A 23,641-nucleotide genomic window follows, 5' to 3' on the forward strand; every position below is an offset into this window, starting at 1 on the left:
ATACAGTATTAGTATAAAGATCTGTAGTATTAAAAAATCTTGATTAATGGTTGTAATGTTAAGATTCAGAGGTTAGTACCAGTGCTAGAATTTCCTTGGTGATTTCTGTCCCCGTATCAACAATGCAGCCATTAACAAATATTTTTAGTACTACACCTCTTCCAATATTTTCAGCCCTTCAGCTCTTTTGTAGAGTACTGACTCCCATGGCTGCTCTCCTTGGACGTCCCTCTTTGTTTGGTCCTACCCCAGAGTTCTGCTCCAAGATTTCTCACAAGCTGTTCTTATCCCTCCAGCAGGCCTGGTTTAGTCACCTGATCTACCTGTCCTATAGCTTCAGCACTCCTCTCCACCACCTGGGGAGGCAAGCTCAGTGTGGCACAGGTGGGGTAGCTTAGCCTTAACCCTCTTAAAGGGTAAGCTCACCCTGTCACAGCAGGTCTACAAATACAACATAAGCAAATGTACTACCAATAGAAGTAGATTCATTCACTAATGTAGCCTGGCAGGATGTAAATAGATACAATAAGAAAATATTTGAACATTGTTGACTATTTTACTAAAGATAAAATTTTATTATCCAGCACAAATTAAGGTATACTGCTCATATTACATTTTTTTGTTTGTTTTTCCATTCATAAACAGCATCTTATTTTTAACAAAATGTGTATTGGTGAATACTTAATCTATTTCTAGCTCCAGGAAGCCAAACAGATGGAAAAGGAAAGACACCGACAACAGCACCATCTACAGCAGTCACCCTTAAGCCATCATGAACCCGAATCACCTCAGCTGAGACATCTTCCGTCACAGACAGTCGATCAGCTCCCCCAAGAACATGAAGGAGAACTTGACCACAGCACAAATGATGTGAACAAGAGCCTTCAAGAAGATACAGAAGCAGCAAATGGATCTGATATTTACAGTGCAGAAAATGAACAGACAGAAGCTGACCAGGCTGCAGCAGCAGAAAGTAATCACTGTGTGGTTGGTCTCAGTGAGGAGGAAGAGGGTGTGGAGTTTTATGGTACTTAAGGGCTGAGCAATTTAATGGAAGATTATTCTGTTTCCAGTTAGTAAAATACAGTTAAGAATAGTATACAAATATCAGTTGCCCTTGCTACCGCTGTTAACATTTTATCTTTACAACATATTTCAGTCACAAATAAATTACATCTGTTCTGGTCACTGCAGTCTAGATGCATGCTTGCACCCAGGTAATCACAAATGTGCAGCCACATATTGCAAAATATAAACATGTCAACCTTTGTTTTTTCACCCTAAGCCCATTGAAATGTTAACATATATTCTTTAAGTATTTTTCACAAATTTACACAATTACTACTTAAATTATCTCTAAGGATAACTAATGTACTCCCCTCTTCTTCCCTTACCAAAACATATTTCAATCTTCTTACCTGTGAAAAGAAAAGTACATTTGACCATTCAATACTGCTGTCTTGTTCTGGGTTTTTTAATATATAATATTGTGTTTAAAACCTTCTTGATTGACTTTAGTGCTTGTCAATAATATCTTTCCTGCTTTGCTTTTTTTTTTTTTTTTTTGGAAGCTCTGTCTAAAAGTGATGTGGGAACGTATGATGGAGAAAACAATGAGTGTGAAGAAAAGGCACAAGATATTGTACAGAGTATTGTGCAGGAAATGGTGAACATAATAGTTGGAGGTATCATACTCACTTTTAAAATTTATATACTGCCAGCTTCGTTCTGCAATCACTTTTGCCTAAGCACTCATTAAGGATTCCTTTAACCATTTTTGTATGTTTAAAATAAAAAACAATTCTAAACCATTTTAATTTCATGTTTACTTTCTGAGGTAGTCTTTCAGCTGACCCACTTTAAACTGTGCCACTTTTCAATAAAATGAACTAGAGTGGGGCTTTTTTCTATTTACCTTAACTGAGGGGGAATTTTTTAGGTGTGATAATTTGCTTAATTTTCAGCTATAATCAGTATTTTAGATTTCTGACTGCATTTATATCTCCACTTCCATTTTGTTTCTACACTTGTGAGTTCTTTACAATTCTTCTTCAAATCATTAATGAAAAACTAAATATTCAAAATGTCCATTTATAGCTCAGTTAAAAATGTTTTGTTTCTGCTGAAATGGTTTTGTTTTGAACTGAAACTGAATTTTTTTTCTTGCCGAAACAAAAAAAATTCTTTTGGGTCAATATGAAACCATTTCAAATTTTGAGTGACATTTTCATAATGAAATGTTGACTTGACTTGACATTTCTGAATTTTGGGGGTTTTTTTTTTTTGGTTTTTTGTCTGAAATTTTATTTAATTCTATTCAAATTCATTGAATGGTTTTGATGCCCTGAAAAATGCAATTTTTGGTGAATTTGGTGAACTTACTATTTACCAAAAAGATTTCACAGTAATATAAATTCAATACCTTGTAGGATTGGGCCCTATGCTGCTTTTAATCTTAGCGCACTGAACTTCTAGTTGACTTAATAAAAAAAAATTCTTTCTAATTTTAAATTTAAATATTGTATATTTTTGCATGATATTTTGCTTTTTTTCCCCCATTAGATGTAGAAGGGACTGCTGAAAGTGGAAGTGCAGATGGCACAATTGGAACTTTAGAAGATGGCAGTGACAGTGAAAATATTCAGGCAAATGGAATTCCAGGGACTCCAATCTCTGTTGCATATACACCATCTTTACCTGATGACAGGTTATCTGTCTCTTCCAATGACACTCAGGTACTAAAGGAAATAAATGTTGAAGCATGCAAAGAAAATAATTATCTGTTTCTTTTTAATAATAATAATCTGTTTCTCTTACGTTTGTGCAGACAACACGTCTTAATATAACTGTATAAAATAAATCGCTATTAAAGGAGTCTCAGGCATTTTTATTTTATTTTTTTTTAATTTACTATATTCTTCTTTGACTGCTGTTTAAGACTTTTGCAAGCAAGTTACATGCAGGGCAGCAAACATTTTCACTACAGAAGGTAGATGCTCAAATTATAACACAGAATTTAACTTTCTTCGGATTTATATAAATGCCTAAAAGGACACCTATCTTTATGTTCTATGTGCTTCTTCCATAACATAAAAATAACTTCAGAAATGTTGGAGAGTTATCAGTACCAATGTATAAAACCCATTACCAGCTCTCCCTGTACAATTCTCCCTTGTTTTCAAATGTCCGTTAAAAAACAAAACAAAAAAACCCTGCACCTTACAGTGTGCCCTAATGGTAGTGATTTGAGCTATGCCATACCTTATATCTATGATTGGGAGGATTTGATTTTGAATTTTCATTGAAAATAATTATTTTAATGCACACCTCATTTTTCGGTTTTAAGCTTTTGTAATAGCGAGAAATAAAATAACTCTCCCTATCTTGCATTGAGATCTGGCAGCACGAATCCCTGCACATGTGTAGAATCCCGTTGGCTTAAAAAAACATGCTCCATGGGCACAGAGATCTGTACTGGCAGTTTACTGCCAATGTGAACCAGTTTAAAGTATATTCTTTCCATCCCTAAGCATGCTTTAATGTTTAAAGAGATGCTGTTATCTTTTAGTTGCACAGCATATGTCTCTGATAAGACTTACCATATCCTCTTTAGAAGTGATAATGGCATTTATAGCATCACCAGAAGTTGGTAAATAGAAAAAAGTGAATATTTTATTCTAAAAGTTTTTGCCATCCACCATATATATAAAGACTATAACAAGACATTATAAATTATGCCAAGGCTTTATGACTGTGTAAATATTCTCATGTAACCCACTAGTATAATTATAGTTGATGTTACCGTTACTTTTCTTTCTAAAAGTTTTTTATTTTCTAGGAGCCCTGAGTGAGGGCAGTATGGTCTCAGTTGTCTTCTATAAATTTGACCTGTCCACACTTTACTTATTGGCTCTGACTTTACATCTTCAGGGATGACACTTAACTTTACTGGGTTGTCAGTTTTATTAATGTTTTCTTCAGGTCCATTTTAACTAAATTGTCAAACTACATTTTTAAAACTTAGTCTGGAGACCTTAAATTACATTTAACATTTTGTCGTATTTGTACAATATCATAACTTCTCGTTGCTAGGAGGTGGGGATTTCCCTACACGCTGCTAATGCAAAATGGAATTCTGAAATATGTTAACTTCTTTAGGAATCTGGAAATTCTTCAGGACCTACGCCTGGTGCTAAGTTTTCCCACATTTTACAAAAGGATGCCTTCCTAGTATTCAGGTCACTGTGTAAACTCTCTATGAAGCCACTGTCAGATGGGCCACCAGATCCAAAGTAAGTCAGCATGATTTTCTTTTATGAAAACACTTTGATGCTAAAAAATGAAAATGAACACAAATGATAAGGGTCTTCTGCTGTTGAGAAACAAATTGTTAGCAATTTTGACAGAAAAGCCACATCATCTGAAAGTTTCCACTGAGCTGTACTTTATTTTTAATGTATTTTTTGTATGTTAAATGGCAGCATCTCTCTTTCTGCTCTGTTCTCTGATAAGTTTTAACCACTTTACATGGCTTATAAGCCTACGCTTTTCTATCTAGTCATTATTTTATTGGTAGACTAAGTCATCACTTTTTAATTACAAACCACTTCCAAACTATGAAGTCCAAGGTTTGATTAAAGGCTTTTTAATATTTGATAACTTTTTAATGTGTGATGACTGAAAGACAAATATTTTATTTGTAAGTTTATTTTCTCTTACTCTTTCTAGATTGTTGCAACTTGTGAACAGTATTGCTTTTCCCAGACAATAGAAAGGAAAATAAAATAATCAAAATTCAGATTGTTGTCTGGGAATGAGGACATAAGATTCTCTTAAGGAGTACTTTCACTACAGTACTTCTTCAAATAGTGTCCTTTTGTGCACAAACCCATGTACTCTTGGGTTGGAGATTTTCATCAGCAGTGTCTGTAGGGCTGCACCTGTGCCCTAGACATCTTCATGCTGTGGTACAAAGGTGTGTAGGAAGGGGATAGATCCACTGTCATTCCATTTTTTTTTTAAAAACTCTGATCTTGGTCCAGGGCCTCAAGTACAGATTATGTCCAAGACCCTGGGCATCAAACCCTGCTAGACCAGCTATAGGTCTTCCCTTCACAGCGACAGTCATTCAAGTGGCCTTTGCTGCCTGGGGGAGACTCACGTCTCCTCCTAATGTAAGATCTGCACAGGCTTAAAAGCAGATGTAAGAAGCTGAGGGAAGGCCGACTGAAGCACCTGGTGATGGAGTGCTCTCTGAGACCCCGGGTCTGATTCACCCCCATACTTTGGATCTGGTTGCTCACAGACTTCAGGTGACTGTCTTTGGTGTGACAGTAGATCCTTGGGTCCCTTCTATCTAGACCCTCAAAGAAGAAAAGTCCCCTTTCTCCAGAATGGGAAAAGAGAAGGGGAAAGTCACCCCTTTGATCTGGGTCTTAGGAGACCTTGCATCCCAATGTGGGTAGCACTGAGACTCCCATCCCCTTCAGTACCAAGACTCCAGCATCAGCTAAGAAGACTATACCATGTACTGAGAAGCTGTCAGGTAAACAACCTAGACTGGCTGTGGCATCAACGCTGAACACAGTGCCTGTGAAACACAAGGACTCCAGAGCTGAGCCGGAATAGTCATCAGCACCATCTTCTGTAGCAAGATATGAAAAGCACACCAATCGCACTTTGGTGCTGTCTCCAGTACCACCTGGTATAACGACTCAGCCGAAGCAGAGATGATTGAATTCAATATTAGTGAGGAGATTTCCTTTCTTTTTATTTCTGTTAGATTATCGTGGTCCTTTGGAGATAGCACAGGGAAGGAATTAATAGAGAACCAGCTACCAAAGGCTACTTCAGACAAAAGTAACCAATCCATAAGTTAATGTCTGGCGCATATACACAAGGATACCTGCGTTAAAGCCTTTACCTATCAAGTTTCTACACGTCTAGTAGAGGGAACCCTCAATTTCAGAGAAATTTAGTTTTGTTAGAGCAGACTTCTCAACTATATTGGGAGATTAGGATCTTCACCCATAGGAAAATGTGAAAAATGAGGGGAAAATATATTAAATAATCTGGACCACCCAGTCTCTTTTATCTCTCATGCTTTTCAAAACCTGAAACCCATGCCTCGTGCTTGGGTAGTCATTAATATTCTCCTGGCTCCCATTTGACCCTACATCATGAATTGCCCTAAGCTCATTTCAGTTTTATTTTGCAAATAGCTACAAAAGTTGTGGAGGGTACCACTCTGAGCTGCAGAGGGGATAAAACTGGAAGGGAGTGGACAGTGCACCTGGATAACCCCAGAAGCCCTCTTTCACAATTTTAGGGATTTCATAGAATCATAGAACATCAGGGTTGGAAGGGACCTCAGGAGGTCATCAAGTCCAACCCCCTGCTCAAAGCATGACCAATCCCCAATCAAATCATCCCAGCCAGGGCTTTGTCAAGCCTGACCTTAAAAACTTCTAAGGAAGGAGATTCTACCACCTCCCTAGATAACGCATTCCAGTGTTTCACCACCCTCCTAATGAAAAAGTTTTTCCTAATATCCAACCTAAACCTCCCCCACTGCAACTTGAGACCATTACTCCTTGTCCTGACCTCTTCTACCACTGAGAATAGTCTAGAACCATCCTCTCTGGAACCACCTCTCAGGTAGTTGAAAGCAGCTGTCAAATCCCCCCTCATTCTTCTCTTCTGCAGACTAAACAATCCCAGTTCCCTCAGTCTCTCCTCATAAGTCATGTGTTCCAGACCCCAAATCATTTTTGTTGCCCTTCACTGGACTCTCTCCAATTTATCCACATCCTTCTTGTAGTGTGGGGCCCAAAACTGGACACAGTACTCCAGATGAGGCCTCACCAATGTCGAATAGAGGGGAACGATCACGTCCCTCGATCTGCTCGCTGTGCCCCTACTTATACATCCCAAAATGCCATTGGCCTTCTTGGCAACAAGGGCACACTGCTGACTCATATCCAGCTTCTCATCCACTGTAACCCCTAGGTCCTTTTCCGCAGAACTGCTGTCTAGCCATTCGGTCCCTAGTCTGTAGCTGTGCATTGGGTTCTTCCGTCCTAAGTGCAGGACCCTGCACTTATCCTTATTGAACCTCATCAGATTTCTTTTGGCCCAGTCCTCCAATTTGTCTAGGTCCCTCTGTATCCTATCCCTGCCCTCCAGCGTATCTACCACTCTTCCCAGTTTAGTATCATCCGCAAATTTGATGAGTGCAATCCACACCATCCTCCAGATCATTTATGAAGATCATTTCTGTGTATCCAGACCTTGCTTTCTCATAGTTCTAATTATAATGGCCAACCCATAAATCTTTGAAAATGGGACACCATACTGAGTGCTTAGAAAAGTGTGACACTACTCCACTATGTGTGCATGCAAGATTCTTTGAAAGTAGTAGTTTCTAATATATTGAGAGAGAGGATTTTGAAGTTTTGAATAAAGATAAGACAACTACTGACTCCTTTAAATGTCTCTTTAAGTGTGAATAAGTATTGACCATCCAATTCAGTTTAAAGGGAAGTTGTATCAAAGAAATGGATTGCCTGTGATGATGAATTCTAAATGTAGCTCTTTAGGGAGAGATGATGTCCTTGAATACAGTCAGGAAATGCTGCTACCACTGATGTCGTAACTTTGGAATAGTCCAGGATACTAGTGATTTTTCAACAAGTAGAACAATAGTTTGTAGGATCAGAAAAAAGGTTGTAATATTCTCATCCAAAGTTCTACAATAAGATTCTGGTTATCCATCCCCCAGACTGCATGGTCGCTGTTTCTGCTGTAAAACTTGACACTGGATTATTAGCGCCTTAGAGATGTATTCAGTCTCCCGTCTAAACTAAAGGAAAGAATAATATCAGTTGAGAACAGTGTTTGGTTTTCGCTCCCCTTGGGAATTGGTCTGCATAGATGCCAGAAAGAAAACTTAAATTCTGACATATGACTTTTGTTAAACTGTCTGTCTGAGATTAAGAAACTAGATTTACCAAAGGCAGTAATGGGTTAACCTACTCCTGGAGGGCAGCAGTAGCTGCTGAGGCACTTGGAATCCATCCTTTTAATCCCTAGAGTCCTTGACATGCAAATTAGGACCAATTAAGCTCTCTGCATAGGGTAAATTGAAGGAAATGACATTTGGGACAAAAAGAAACAGCTGCCAGGACATTCAAAGATGTCCTACATTTGGAGTAATGCCTGGAATTGCTCTCCGGTTCTAAAGCGTTGAAGGCTTGTCAGCCATTTCAAACATGTTTTTAGTGGGGGGAGTAGAGGATAAGATAATGGCAACATTTTAAAAATAAATGATTAGCAGTTTACCTAAGATCACTTTAGAGAATTCTAAAGTAAAAAAAAAAATGTTTTTGGAAAATCAGGTAGTGAAAAAGCAAGACTGAGAACAGACACACAAATATATCAAGAGAAAATTCCAGTAATGTTTAAAACAAAGAGAAACAGAGGAAAAAAATAGTTAAAATAAACTGAAAACATGTTTACTGAAAAATAAGTCTTCATGAATATCAACAGAGTTATTGGAGAGGAAGCCTTGTTGTTAAAAGCACAAATACTGAGAGTCAAGATCTGGATTTTATTCCTAGCTCTGCCACAGATTTCCTGTATGACCTTAGACAAGTCATTTGACACTTCTAACTCATCTTTCCTTGTAGAATGAAATGGAGATACCTCTTTTTGTCACAGGGATGTTCTAAAATTTAATTATTTGGCCTTGATCCTTAAGCTTGTTATACACGTGCAGATCATTACAACCTTTGGAGTCCCACTGAGGTCAACAAGCTGCAGGACTGGGATTGTAGTTATAAAGTGACTTGATATCTTCTGATGAAAGATAATATAAAAATCAAAAGTGTTGCAAGAGACTGTCTTCTAATTAAACTCCTTTTACGTGTAGGTCTACAGTACCTTGAAAATGAGCAGGAAACTCCTAAAGACTAGAGTATCTTTCTCAATTCCCAGAAAAAAACAAGAATGAATTTTTAATCATGAGCTCTGTGGCCTAAGTTTGTTTATATATGTTTTTCACTGTGATTTGCATCCAAGAATTGCTTTTTGGCAGTATTTGTCTTCTATGAGTCCTCTGTAAAATCTACTGGATGCCCAATAGGAGTGGTTCAGTTTTCTGAAATGATAGTATTGTAAGATGATAAAATAGGAACTTGTGACTGTTATTCCTTTACTTTGAACAAGGGTCAGGAGAAATTCAGAGAAAATCCCTGCAATAGTCAGCAAAAACTAAAATCAAACCTGTTGGTTTTTGATAGACAGAGAAATGGTACTGGTACTTCATTGTTTCTAGAGAGGCAGAATACTTATTGCACAGAAGATTTACAAATTAGCTAACTAAACTCAAGAGGCTTAGTTGAAATTCAGTATTCAACACCTCATTAATACGACTGGAAAAGTACATAATGTGAACATATTATTTGATTCAGCAGACCATTCTGGAAGTAGTTTGTTTCCATAAAGACACTTGATTCTTACTCTCTGTATTGTCAAACAAAATACATAATTGCAATTGGTCACATGCTCAAATTTAAACAAATAGTATGGTTACAAAAATGAATCTTGGAGAGAAAAAAGTTAGGTGAACATTGTTGTGTATTTTCACAGTAAGTTTAAATTTCTGTTAAGAGCAGGGAAAGGATCTTTTTAGCTTTTCCTCAACTTTAAGAATAAAAAATAATTCATGATATTCAAAATATTTGTGTATTTCTATGTACATGTGACATCTGGTACAGAATCTGCTTTTTTATGATGCTAACAAATGAGGGGATTTTACTTTTAATTTAGCAAAGGTTGATGTGTGACTTCATATCTGTAGAAAAGGTGGTGATCCACAGTGGTTTTGAAATTATCCTAGCTTATTTTATAACCATGCTGGTGGGGCAAACATGACAAAGGGGAAAGAGCTAGAGCTTCCAAGGCATGGAAAGGGTCAGACTCTATGTTGGGGGGTGCTACTCTGTGTCGGGGCTTTCCTGACACATTTGTCTCCAAAGGAGTTGAATTAGAAGCCCAGAGTGACCACAGCCAAGTGGAGCTGTGGAGGAGCATAGGTAAGCAACTGTGGGGTTGGGAAGTCTGACTGATTTTTGGAGACTAGCATGACTGGACAGCAGCAACCCATATCCCAAGGAAAAGATGTCAGACAAGATATCAGAGCCTGGGAGTATGCCCTTGGGTACCAGAGCTAGAAACAGCGACTAGACTTTACTCGGCTCCAGTTGGCTTGGAAGCACATGGGAACCAGTGTTGGGATCCATTTGCAACAGACTGGTGACAGTAGAGTGGTACCGGGCCAGGTTGTAACATTCTCAAAGTGAGTATAACACAATTGACTAATTATTTACAGAATATAACAGAATTAGAGGTGTTATGGATCTCAGATGTTTGACTGATAGAAACCTGTACCATATCTTGTTACCTCCTAGATCAGTACTATCTGGGGATCTCTTTCCAGTATTCTTCATATCTGACAAATGGAAACTAGCAACAAATATGTCTTCAATATAAGCCATACTTTCACAAGTCCATGGTCTTGCTCTCCATAAAAGCCACCTGCTCATTTTTTCTCTCTGACATCCAGAAATAAGGATAAATCTGATAAACCTAAAGGAGAGGCATGTTACAATCCAGGACACTTCATGGATCCCATCACCCTTAAGGGTGCAAATATTCTCTCTTGTTCCCCCCGCCGCCCACACACACACACACACACACACAAAAATTCTATCGTTAATCAAACTTTTCTGACATTCATACCTCTAGTTTTAAGACAGCATGCTTCCTCTGTGTATAGCATTAGTTCCCAAGACAATTACCAGAATGTAATTACCACAGCAGTCCGGACTTTTAGAGTGACTATTGGAGGAAGTCACATTTATTTGGCTAGCGCAAAATCCAAATGGGAGTGGTTTTGACTTATTCACACTCGTTGCAATTTGTCCCTTAATTCCCTAAACTGCAGCTGCATCTCCATTTATTATATACTGTTGGTCAGGGCCCAAATTTTGTCTTTTTAGTAGTCAAATATGTTTACCTAAGAAGTGAGAATGAGCTGTTCTTCACTCCTAAGAAAATACTACTTTAAAAACAGTTAAATGTCATTGGGTATACTGGAATTAGAGGCTTCCCTGTAGTGATTCTTGCTAAGGTGCAGAGGTTTAAACTGACAGACAAACTTGTGATCATGGAAGTTTTTTCTCAGATTATTACGGCAGTGATGGTATGTTATCTCTTTTCTCTTTAGCAGTGAACAAAGGTTATTTTGTTAGCCCTATCTGAGGGTATCATTCTCAAATTGATTTTCCTGTGATTGCATCAGTGGTCTGTGGTGGACCCCAATACTTTCCATGCTCTCTGGATCTGTGTTATGCACCTGATAGAAATGGTCCTAAGAAGCTATGCCAGATAATGCACACAGTATTTCAACAAATATATTTGTTTTTCTCTTATTCCTCTAATCTCTACTTTCCAGAAGATTGTATATAATAACCTTTTCAGATTGCTTTGAAAAGGTGGATAACTTTCATGGAGATCTTATGGTTGCTGCTTGACTTTTCATTGTTTAGTTTTGGATTTTTTTTTTTTTGAGGTGGGTGGGCATTGTGGTAGTTGGGTCTCCAAAATTGTTCTTCAGTTTTAGTCTGTAATGCAAGTATAATGTTCACATACCCCGCTTTGATCTCTGACTATACGTGTATAAAGAAAAGTGAGGTGTCAAGTGCTAAGTGGTGAGAGAAGAAAGCCTAAATAGATCAAGCAGTATATTAGCTGCCCAGGGTCCCTTATTCAGTTTTCCAGGCTGGAGGAGCATATGGAGAAAAGAAGAATTTGTGGAATTCTGTAACTTTCACTCTACTTCCCGTGTCCCCATTTCTGGGAGAAAAAGCCCATCCGCCCAAGCCACTCAGAAGAGGCGAATTCTTTCTCTTATGATTAGGAAGTGGGGAGAACCATCTCATGTCCAGCCCCAAACAGCTATTCAGGAGAGGAGGGGATTGTGTAGGTGGCAGAGGGAGGGACAGGCCTACAAAAGGCTACTGTGGGCTTAAACACACTTTTGTCTGCTTGAAATGTGCCAAATTGTTGTTTGTAACTAAGGCCTCCTTTTTTGCTACTTTCTTTAACAAAGTGTTTTTAAACACTAGCATGTTGTTTCAAGTACTTGAAACATAAAATAATTGTGTGGCTCACGAAAACTTTCCAGAAACATGTTTTATACTGTAATTACAAACTTGTTCATACCTGGTATATATTATTTCATTCTAGGTCTCATGAGCTGCGATCAAAGGTTCTTTCATTGCAGTTGCTTCTGTCCATTCTGCAGAATGCAGGACCTGTGTTCAGGACAAATGAGATGTTTATAAATGCTATTAAGCAGTATCTTTGTGTTGCGTTGTCCAAGAACGGAGTTTCATCTGTTCCAGAAGTTTTTGAGCTTTCACTTTCAATATTCCTTACACTTCTCTCAAACTTCAAGACACACCTAAAGATGCAAATTGAGGTATGTTATACAATTTTCAGTGACTTAAGTCTTTGCTTTTTAACTGTACCGCTGTCTACAGTCATGTAGCTCAATGTTTTTTCTACTTGTGGAAACACTGAATTTTTGTAAAGATACTGTTCACTAACTTTCTCTCTCTATTGAGTCTCCGCTCCCTAATATGAGAAGGTCTGAACCTTCCCACCCCTGCACTCTTCCCCCACCCTCCAAAAGGCCTTCCCCCCCAACGACAAAGGGAGCTGTTACTGATAGTGCCCTTGAAACATCATTCAGGTAGAGCAGACCGGCCAACATTCTGTGTAGAAAGTCTTCTGGAATATTTGTAGAAATATAGGTTCAATTTGCAGTTCTAATGTATGTGTTTTAAATAATTTAATGTTCAAATCTTAGTACTGTGACTAGTTAACTTACCAAATAGAAATTAAGAAATCCTTTTGGTAGTGGCATGATTAATTTGGAATCAAAAATGCATTTGTCACTGATAAGATTTGTTCTTTGGTGGCACATAGAGACTATGAAGAAGTTGGTTGGTGAAACACCCACGTAGTCATTATGAGTTTTACTAATATCACGATCAATTTAAGCAAAATCACAGATCTAGAAAACAAAATAAGAATAAAATCGGAATCCATGTCAAATATACTCATCAGTCTATGGGGCTGTGGGTTCCCCTTAACAAGAGATTTAGAGTTACAGTTTGTCACCATCCTGCTATCTGGAGGTCCCACTGAGGGTCAAGTTTGATTCCCTTTTTATGCACCTATTTCTTATATCCACCTATTTTCAAGACTGTATTTGATTAAATCTTGGACTCTTGTCCATATTTGTCATACCTGCTACCCATTTTGGGGGTTTGGACAATTGTCATAAGCATTTGTGCACATGGAAGATTCTCAGTACAATGCAGTTAAGGATGGCTGGCTAAATAAATCCTTTTCAGTCTAGACAGTTTATCAGAAGATATATATTGCTAATCTTCTGACCCAAGGCTGCCTACTAATGCTATCTCTTATTAGGCCTTACCTGGCCCTCTGCTAACTATTACTACCAATAGGCCTCAATCTAAGTACTAGGCTTCAGGCTCACTTTATAAAGTAACCTTTAAGTTTCTTTGCTTACTCTTACTTGTATTATAGCTGTAGTTTCATTTGCACTAATTTAGTAATCATCTTCATTATTTCTAAGATACAAATGATTATTTATCTGATCACCTGAGCTCAGGTTATTGGTCAAAGGTCAAATTTTGCTTAAAAAAACAACTCCATCATATTTGACTGTGAATGTGTATTAATTATCTGGGAAGGCATACTTTCAGCTCTTTTATATATTAACAGATTTTAATGAAAGATAGGAAATCCATACACCCACAGTATAATACACATGGATTTTTGTGACCAACGTGAATATTTACAGAATTGTAGAATCTTAGCTTTCAAGAAGAGGAAAGCCATTTATAATCTTGTAATTATGCATTATATATTAAATGTAAATAATGTATATGTTATACATTATACAAAATTATATAATCTGGGACTAGATCTCTAAACTGGGAATTAAATCTTCTAATTGGCTGCATACGGTATTGATGGAAGATAATGAGATTCAGAAGTAGCAAAATCTGCAAGTAAACTCTGCTGTCAAGCAAAGTTCAGTGATGCAAACAGAAGTTTTAGTTCTAGAGTATATGGCATAAAACAAGAATATAATATTTTAAAAACTATGAACAATATAGTATAATTGTATTTTATGCAAGAAATTTTAGAATAAAAAATGTGGCTTAAATGGTACTTAGGTTTATATGATTGTATCTGAAAACATATTAGCTGTTTTCCTTTTCTAGAAAAAGCCAAAACATTTGACTGCTGTGACTACTCTCCTCAAGTATCAAGGCACAAATCTGCTTGTATTTTGGTGATTGAATAAGATCCCATTTCATCCGTGTCCTCAGTTCTCAAAGGGTGTGCATGCTGTTTCACTCCCTGGGGCATAGATTCAGAAATCCATCTTCATCTCAGCAGCAAGGGTGGAATTTATCAAAGCCTCTACAGACACTACAGCTATTAAAGCTTTCTTACCAAAGAGCAGATTCTAAGACAAACAGGAAGCAGTAATCTCTATGAGGCTTTAGTCTCAGTGAAAGTATATGGTGGTTCTGGTGACTTTTAGGCTTTATGGCATTGGGTAACTATTCTGTGCCATTCATAATACTGTCTGAAGCCTCTGCAGTGCTAGTTATGAAAGTGCTCTGTACATTTAACCACCATGGATATGCTGCTGTTTGTTCTCCAAGACATTCAGGATTCTCTGCTGTGGTGCACAAAGGAGGATCATCATGTTGGAGTCACCTCCCTATCTCCCTTACCATCTGTACTGTTAATCAGATACCTCAGGAGTCAGTTCAGGTGCTGAATCCTTTAGGGCTACCTCTCAGGGTTGTTGTGAGTATAAAGATATTAACAACAATAATGGGGACCCCATAAGTGCAGAATATAGATAAGTTCTTCCCTGTAATCAAATCTAAAACTGTTCAAATGTGAGGGACAATTCCGCGGTGTTGTGCCATAGCAGCTGTGAGGAAAGAGGCCAGTCTTGCCAGTTCCATTTCAGAAAGCTGTCATGCTCTGAGAGTGGTTAATCCATCATCAGATCACTTCAATGGCTTTGTGTTTACCTGAAAAAGACATCATTTTAGAAGATTCCTCAAGCAAGTACAATCATGTAAATCTCAAGAAGTCAAGCCTGTATTACCTTTTCCACAAATAAGGCAGATCATTGCTGCATTCTTTTGACACCAAGAAAAATGAGAGATGTTTCTGATTTCAAACAAACAGGAGCCAGCATTTTTGACAGACGTATTTTTTTTCCTGGACTTCAGCTAGGAGTTCCTTTGTGTGTACTCTTGATACCACTAATCCTACAGGTTGTCCAAAAGGCATGGACAGATTGTAATTGTTAGCCCCAGACTGGGCTTGGGAGTTGTGGTGAGCTCCTGGAGCTAAGAAGACCCACAAGCTGTGCTTTCTTTTACACCGAATCTCTTGTCTCAGTATCAGGGCTGGGATTCTCCACTTAGATATGAAATTCCTCGGACTGACTGCTTGATTTTGAGATTGAGCACTATATTCTGTTGGAAGGCTTGGAAACCTGCTTGTTTAAGAGGAAGATGCTCTCCACTCGGGCTATTTAAAAAGAAGACCACTGATGGTCATCCATCCTTTTTCATTTTGAACTATTTTATTGCACTTAAACAACCAGAATGGCCTCTGGGGCTCGATCAGAATCCTTCCGGTTGCCATCTCTACTTTCTTCCTACCCACGTATGGGAGCTCTCTCTGTCTTCACTCATCTTACAGTAACAATCGTTCTAAAAGGGTCCATATAGTCTATGTATTTCCAGTCATGCATGAATCATCGTTGTAATGGTAATTTGATCATGGTAATTTTACCATGACTAAAAGAGGTCATTGTGGGTGGGAGAAGAACATCTGAATCTTTGTCAGTCTGTGCAAATAGCATGGCTATAATATCTTGGCGACCTAGTGGGGTTTAGGCCCTGATGATTTATTACCTCTGTTCCCCCACCTGTGAATAACCATCAAGTTTTCCCTGTGATGAACAAAGATAAGTAATTAAACTTTCCTGTCATTAAGTCTTCTCATATGGTGGATAGCTGAGAGGGTATTGTTGTTTTTTGTTTGTTTTTTTTAAAACCAAGTAATAGACATCAAAATCAGCCTGAGGGTTGCTTAAAGAAACAACTAGTCACCACAATTTTCTCCCCAGACATATTTGTCCAAAGACAGTCCAGAAGCCAGAAGTCTGTTCTTTTCATGGATGCACAGAGATCTGGGTATTATAGATTTATTTCTTATTGACTGAATTTAGTGTGTGTCTTTTCTTCTGAGAGTCGTCTGGAAGGCGGAAAAGGACAGAGTTCATGTTATCCTCATAGTTCAGGCCTGGGGCCCATAATTCTGATACTCTAGGACTCCTACATTTAGTACTGGAACTTTCATTGATTCTATCTCAGGAACTGGTCAATTTACCTGTTTCCAGACTGTCTTTGTCTAGCAGCATGGGTTACTCCTGAGGGCATTCTGCACCAAAAAAATAAAAATTCTGTGCACAATATTTTAAAATACTGCAAATTTTATTTGTCAAATAAATGTGGAGACTCCAGCATGGCATTGGGGTGCGCAGGCCACTGGCTGCACAAAGGTTGGAGATCTCTGTGCAGCTCTCGCCCAGGGACATGGACTCAGTGGTGAGACTGCAACCAACCCTGACACAGCGCAAGGACTGGGCCTGCCCCAGAAACACTCCAGGGCTCTGCCCCTCTGTGCCAGGTGCACCAGATGTGGGCAGGAAGGCTCAGCAAGGCAGGATCCAAGTGTGGGGGATCCAGGTGTGGGTTGAGATGGTTCTGTGTGGAGCAATCTCGGTGCTGGCAGCTCAGTGCGGGATCCAGGTGCAGGGGGGATCTAGATGCACAAGGGATTGTTGTGGGGGTTCTGGGTGCAATGGGAGTCTGCAGAGCGGGTCCAGGTGGAGGTTGTTGGGGTTCAGCAGGAGCGTTGTCTGGGTATGGGGAGGATAGAGCTCGGCAGGGGAGTCTGGGTGGGGGGGGGGGGCTCAGTGGTGGGGTCCAGGTGCTGGGGGAGTGGGGCTTAGTAGGGTGGGATCCAAGTGCAGCTGGTTGGGGCTTGGTACAGTGGGGATCCGGGTGTGGGTGGCTCGTCAGGGTGGTCCAGGTGCAGGAGGAGTGAGGCTCATCACAGGGCTCTGGGTGCGGGAGAGGAGGTGAGACTCAGCAGGAGGGTCTGGATATGACGGGGTCGGGATTGGGAGGATGGGGGAGCAGCTCCCTGTATCGTGATCCCTCCCCATGCAGCTGAGGAGCAATGGTTGCAGGAAGTGGGGTGGCAGGGACGGGGAGGGAGAGAGTTTGAAGAGCTTCCTACAGCCGGGGAAGACATTTGGGGGTGGGATGCCATGCAGGGGAAGAGGAAGTCTCGTCCTCCTCAGCCCAGCTTGGACTAGCCTGATGTAGGGTAGAAGTCATCAGCTGGGTCTTCCCCAGACCTGCCCTCTGCCCCACAGTGATTTACTTCTCTACCAGCTGCCCTGGGCACCTGAAACATACTGCTGGCGAGGGTTGCATGACTACTCTTGTGGCTTGCTTTTGCTTCCCCATCAGAGAGTCATTTTTCTACAGGAAAGCAAAGAAATCAGTGGCGCAGAATGCCCCCAGGAGTAATGGGTATGTGCTAATACATAACAAATAAGGATGTAGCCTGAGAAAAATTTAATTTTCTACATTCTGCTCTGTTTAGATTCTGCAAAATATGGAAACACTGTGGGTACTGCATTTGAAAGATTCTATAAATGTTAAAACAACTTGTCTTAGTAGGAAGGATTATGTTCAGTGTGGTAGTGATTATTTATTTTATTTTAAACTCTTCGTATTGTGGTTCTTACTGTTTGTTGATCTCTCCATACTTCCCAGTGGCCTTTCTTTACTGGGGGTAATAACTAGGGAGCTCTACTGATCTGGGTTTTTTATATATATAATCTAAAGAGCTCTGTGTGGTGGTGAACTGTGCTACACATCTGGTCAAGTCTCACTTTCAAAAAATGCTTACCATCAAAGTTATTTGGAGAACACTGTTGCTGTTTTTCCCAAAATAATTGGACAGTTCTACCCTAAAGCAAAAATAGCCTGATCCTAATAGCTACCAGTGGATAGAGAGATGAAATTTCAGAAGTGGATAGTTGCAAGCTAGTTTGATGCAGTAGTTTGTATTTTATGAAATGGCGCAAACTAACAGTTCTGTCCACACCCAAGTAACTTGAGCAGCTGCTTGTGTTCATATTCTGAGAGTCTTTGTGACGGTTTCTTATTCTGTGGGCATACTTCACCATCAGTATGTCCTTCATATGACAGCTCAGGGCTGTCCTCTCTCTCATACTCTGCCCAATCTAGTTGGCAAGCATGCTCGGTGCCACAACCCCACTATTCTAGTTGATGACTCCATTATGGATCTCTGTGAAAGGAAGAGAAAGGAGCTATGAAGACAAAGGTCTCCTTCCTCAACAGTTTGGATGAAGGAAAGCTGAAAGTGTGGTTCTGAGGAAGAAGTAAGAGCCAGATTCATGCAATAGAGATGTAAGGGTCCATTCCATCATCCCCAGAAGTCAGAGGCAAAGATAGTGTTCTCTGGCCAAGTGTCCAACATATGTAATCTGGGATTATAGAATACACCTCTCTCCCATATGCCTACAACCCCCTTCAACTGAAGGTTGTCAGAGTTATGTTACTTTTAAACCATCATGTGGACTCATCCTTCTCCTATGCCTTGTGCCATCTCTCCCATAAGAATTGGGGACCTTTTTTGTGAATTAATACCCCCACTTCCACTCAAGCCCAAACAGATCTGCAAGTCTGTTACGGAAAATTGATATTTTTAAAAACATTAAGCTATTGTGCTGTGCAAGAGTATTTTCTCTTGGATTAAGTTGTCCCACAATACAGCCAGTATCTGGCCTTCTGGGATTTGAATAGATATTTTTATAAAAGATATGATCTAAGAATTCTTTTGGGGAAGTTATATGGTGTGTGCTATATAGAAGGTCAGACTAGATGATCACAGTGGTCCCTTCTGGCATTAGACTTGATGAATCTATAACTACTTCTGGAAAGAGCCCTACATTTATATGTGTAGTGACTTTTTAAGGTCCTGCAGACTGTAAAACCTACCCACTAATCATGAGTGAAAACATTTTCCACCCCAAAAGTCTGCCTCTTATTATCTATATGCATTCAGTATTGGATGGATCAGAATGTTAGCTTTCATAGTCAAAATGTGTAATTGGAAAAAATATGTTTATAAGAACTACATGTGGTTGAAATTTAATAGATGGTTTTTTTCTCTTCCTGAAATAATTCCTAGGTTTTCTTCAAAGAAATTTTCCTATATATCTTGGAAACATCTACTAGCTCATTTGATCATAAATGGATGGTTATACAAACACTGACAAGGATATGTGCAGGTACTAACAATCCCTTGGTTCTGATTTTTAATTTTGTGTGCTAGATGAGTTGCAGGTGCAAATATCTTTTAAATTTTGATTTTTTATTCCTATTTCTACCTAAGTTTATCAATATTTCATTTCATTATTACAGATGCCCAGAGTGTAGTGGATATTTATGTAAACTATGACTGTGACTTAAATGCAGCAAACATATTTGAAAGACTGGTTAATGACCTTTCAAAAATTGCTCAAGGAAGGGGTAGCCAAGAACTTGGCATGACTAATGTTCAGGTAAGTATTCTGGCAAGTTTTATTAAGTTGCAAGTTTTATTAAGTTACAAGTTTGTAGGAATGATGCCTATAAAATATTTTAAATCTTTTCATTACACTAAAATGTTCTCCAACTTTTGAAATCTCTTCCAGGAGTTAAGCTTGAGAAAAAAAGGATTGGAATGTTTAGTATCAATCTTGAAGTGCATGGTAGAATGGAGTAAGGATCAATATGTTAATCCCAATTCTCAGACAACCCTTGGTAAGATATTTTGGAATATTTATGCTTTAGCACTTACTGAGTGGAGATGCTCAAGAGCATCACCATAGTTGCTCAAGTAACTAGGTAACCTGATCCATCATGTTATTTGAATGGTGCTGTTCAGGTGTTTGGCAGTCATACCTAATATTCACAAAAATGCACAAGCTCTTGAGTTTCTAATACAGGCTTTTTGAAAATGTTTCCAGTTGTATAAGCACTTAAGCTAAATGTAACACGTCCTACTTAGCCACAATGATCTAATAAGCTTGCAGCACTTAAACACTATTTGTTGTATTAATACAAGAACCTGCACAAACAAGTGAGCAATATGTCCCATTTGCTAAATTCCTTATGGAACTTTCAGTGCAAAAATTTGTTTTAAACCTAGCTGATCTTGAGTTATTTCAATTTCAATAGTAAAACATCAGAAGCTACTTAGTTCTATTATATTACACACTTCTAATTAGAAAAACAGTTCTGTATAGCTGTTTTATATAAAACTTACTCTGAGCTGAGACTTTCAATCTCCCCATATTTTTAAATACTGAACTTCATGTTATTTTGATTAATACTAAATTAGGATAGTGACTGCTTTTTATGTTTTCTAACGTAAAGCCCAGTACTAATTGCCAGAGCCACAGATGATGAAATAATAATAGCCATAAACAATGCTCATTATTTTTATTACTATTTCTTATTTCTATGTGATACATGGGATAACAGAGTCTCTGAGAGGTGAAGGCCAGAATGTTCAAACTGAGTATCTAAAGACTGGCACCCAAAGTGGTCTGATTATCAGAGATGCTGAGCATCCAGGGCTCACACTGAAGTCAGTGGGAATACCAGCTACTTGACACTTCTGAAGACCAGGCAGTCTAAGCACAAAGTTTTGAAAATTTTGTCCAGTGTGGCTTGTTCCAGCCCAAAGAGGGGAATCAAACCTGAAAATCAGAGGGGAAATATTTACGATTAAAGTTCAGGAGTTCTTGCAAAAAGCCATTATTCCACATCCATGTCACTGCTTTTGGCAAGATAACTGACTCAATATTATATTAAGAAACACCACTTCTAATGTAAAACTTGATTTTCAAGTACATTTTATACTGTGAGAAAGTCCTTTGATATACCCTAGGCACAGGTTTCTACTAAATAACAGTAAAGGGATAATTGAGGAAACGTATATCCGTAGTAACTTTATAAACCTTAATTTATTTTTCAGATTTTTTCTGAACTGTGATTTTGTAAGTTTTTACAGTGTGTTTAACTTTTGAAAACAAGGCTTGGTTTCCTTTGTTTGCACTTTATAGGGCAAGAAAAACCCACAGAGCAGGAGAGCAATGAAACCAAACACCCAGAGACAATTAACAGATATGGAAGCTTAAATTCCCTGGACTCTACAGCCTCATCAGGAATTGGCAGTTACAGCACACAGATGTCTGGCACTGACAACCCAGAGCAGTTTGAGGTCCTAAAGCAACAGAAGGAAATAATAGAACAAGGAATAGATTTGTAAGTGTACTTTGTCACCTGTGGAATGGTGGATTCTCAGGCTCTCTTGGAACTCTGAGGACTCCTCTCCCCCCCCCCCCCCCATTACTCCTTCCATCATCCAAAAACCTCTGGATGTAGCAGATGTTCCTCTGATGGTAGAGCTCTAGATGCTGCTCCATTTGGAGGCTGCCAGCATTGCTCTGTGTGTTAGCCTGTTTCCTCACAGCTAGAGAGGATGAGCATTCTGCCTCTCCCGCAATCCTGGCATAAAAGAAGGGGATCCAGACTTGGATAAAAAAGTATATTAGATTCATACAATAGACAGACCAGTCAAAAGAATTGACTTACTTTTCGTAATGCCTTATTTGACAAAAGTCTACATATTAGTTCCTTTAAAGGAAATTCTCTGCATGTTATTTCATAGCCCTGTTCTAATGTGAACTGGAGAATAGTTAAGACATTCACTAGAAATGGTTAGGAATTTTACGGTAGAATGGTTTTCTGATGGAAAAATTATTTTTGGTAAAATTAAAATCTTCCACCGGAAAATATTTCAATTTTCACAAGAAAATTTTTCCAAGTTCTGAGGCTCTACCGCCCCATGACAGCCTGCCTGGCAGGTTCTTTGGCCTCCAGGCAACTCAAGGAGCTTCAAGCATTTAGAAAAGATCAAAATGAAGGATTTTGATCTTTTTAACTAATTTTTGAAATTTCCATTCTGTGGGAAATTTCATCATTTCATTTCAGAATTTTTCAGAAATCCAGCCAGTTCGAATCTCTGGACTTGTGTAGACAATATTGCACCACATTAACATTCGATTGGTTGAAGAGGAGGAAGAATATTTGTATTGCTCAATGAGTTGAGGACTTACATATATTGAGACCATCTTTAGAGGGAGCTGCTCAGTTCAGTACCGGCAATCATTAGCAAGAGAAAGTGGTTGTGAAAAACCAAAAGGCATCCCATGAGGATTGGTTCAGGGCAGATATTGAATCCTTACTGAAGCCTAACCCCTTCAATCTTTGCAGAAGAGACAAGGGAGTGGCCTGTCCCTACTTTGTGTACATTTTGGACAATTTAGCAGAGGAAGAAAACTAAAATAACTTTGATTAGCAAATTAAAAAAAAGTATTTTGATGTTACCTATGATATCAGTAAGTTGACTGTCTTATTTATCTGGGTAAGACTCTGTGTGTGTGTGTGAGAGAGAGAGAAATGTTTATTATAATTAATACCATATTGACATTGCTTATGCAGATTTAATAAGAAACCAAAGAGAGGAATACAGTACCTGCAAGAGCAAGGAATGCTTGGCACTACTCCTGAAGATATTGCCCAGTTCTTGCATCAAGAGGAAAGATTAGACTCGGTAAGGAAACTGCTCTGGTAACTTTAGTTTTTGATATTTGTGCTTATGTTGCTACCTGTTTACACCAATTATAAATCTCATAGGGCTAGAATGCTCTAGACTGTACTGTGCCTATACAAAGGAGTAAGGGGAAGAAGGAATCCTCACTTTATTTTTTGTGGCCTACTGGACCTTGGACCCAGGAATGTAGGGATAAGCGGGCATTGCATGCCCACTTACTACACCCTCCTCTAAAGAGACTGGGTGGGAAACAGGAAATGGCCAGTGCAGCTGTGACAAGGGCTTTTTTGATAAGCTACTGCTATCTTTTGAATGCATGCATGCAACACATGGAGTGGAGCAAAATGGTGAATGAACAGAATGCAGAGGAGAAAAACGGTAAATAGAAGAGAGCACACCAAGGGGGCACTGTTCTGGTGTGTGTGGCTAAAATAAAAATATGCTATTTACAGAGCAGTAGAGAAACATCAAATATTTTTTAAAGAACTGCTTTTGTTTGCATGTGAACAGAATATTTACTATGAGGGAATGTAGTGTAGCGTGCCACTCTTTCCAGTTCTCATCTGCTGCTAGCCCACCTTTTCCTTCCCTGTCTTCGGAAGCTCTGCAGCATTAAATATGAAGGGCTTTCATTGGATATGATCTAATTAGTATCTGTGCAGATCATTGTGCT

General features: G+C 38.8%; 1 protein-coding gene across 2 annotated transcripts in view; it reads left to right on the forward strand.

The window, feature by feature from the left end:
- Window positions 1–23,641, forward strand: part of ARFGEF1 (ARF guanine nucleotide exchange factor 1) — a 183,734-nt gene that overhangs the window by 93,657 nt on the left and 66,436 nt on the right. The window contains exons 6-15 of one of the 2 annotated variants that reach the window (XM_074944269.1): window positions 697–1,027; window positions 1,572–1,685; window positions 2,563–2,735; window positions 4,159–4,292; window positions 12,310–12,544; window positions 19,495–19,594; window positions 19,728–19,867; window positions 20,000–20,108; window positions 21,416–21,617; window positions 22,857–22,968. In XM_074944269.1, coding sequence (XP_074800370.1) covers window positions 697–1,027; window positions 1,572–1,685; window positions 2,563–2,735; window positions 4,159–4,292; window positions 12,310–12,544; window positions 19,495–19,594; window positions 19,728–19,867; window positions 20,000–20,108; window positions 21,416–21,617; window positions 22,857–22,968 — 1,650 coding nt within the window. The remainder of the gene's footprint in view (window positions 1–696; window positions 1,028–1,571; window positions 1,686–2,562; window positions 2,736–4,158; window positions 4,293–12,309; window positions 12,545–19,494; window positions 19,595–19,727; window positions 19,868–19,999; window positions 20,109–21,415; window positions 21,618–22,856; window positions 22,969–23,641) is intronic. The other variant, XM_074944270.1, reaches the window with a different exon arrangement.

Source organism: Natator depressus, chromosome 2 (assembly GCF_965152275.1).
Source record: "Natator depressus isolate rNatDep1 chromosome 2, rNatDep2.hap1, whole genome shotgun sequence".
Classification (NCBI taxonomy): Eukaryota; Metazoa; Chordata; order Testudines; family Cheloniidae; genus Natator; species Natator depressus.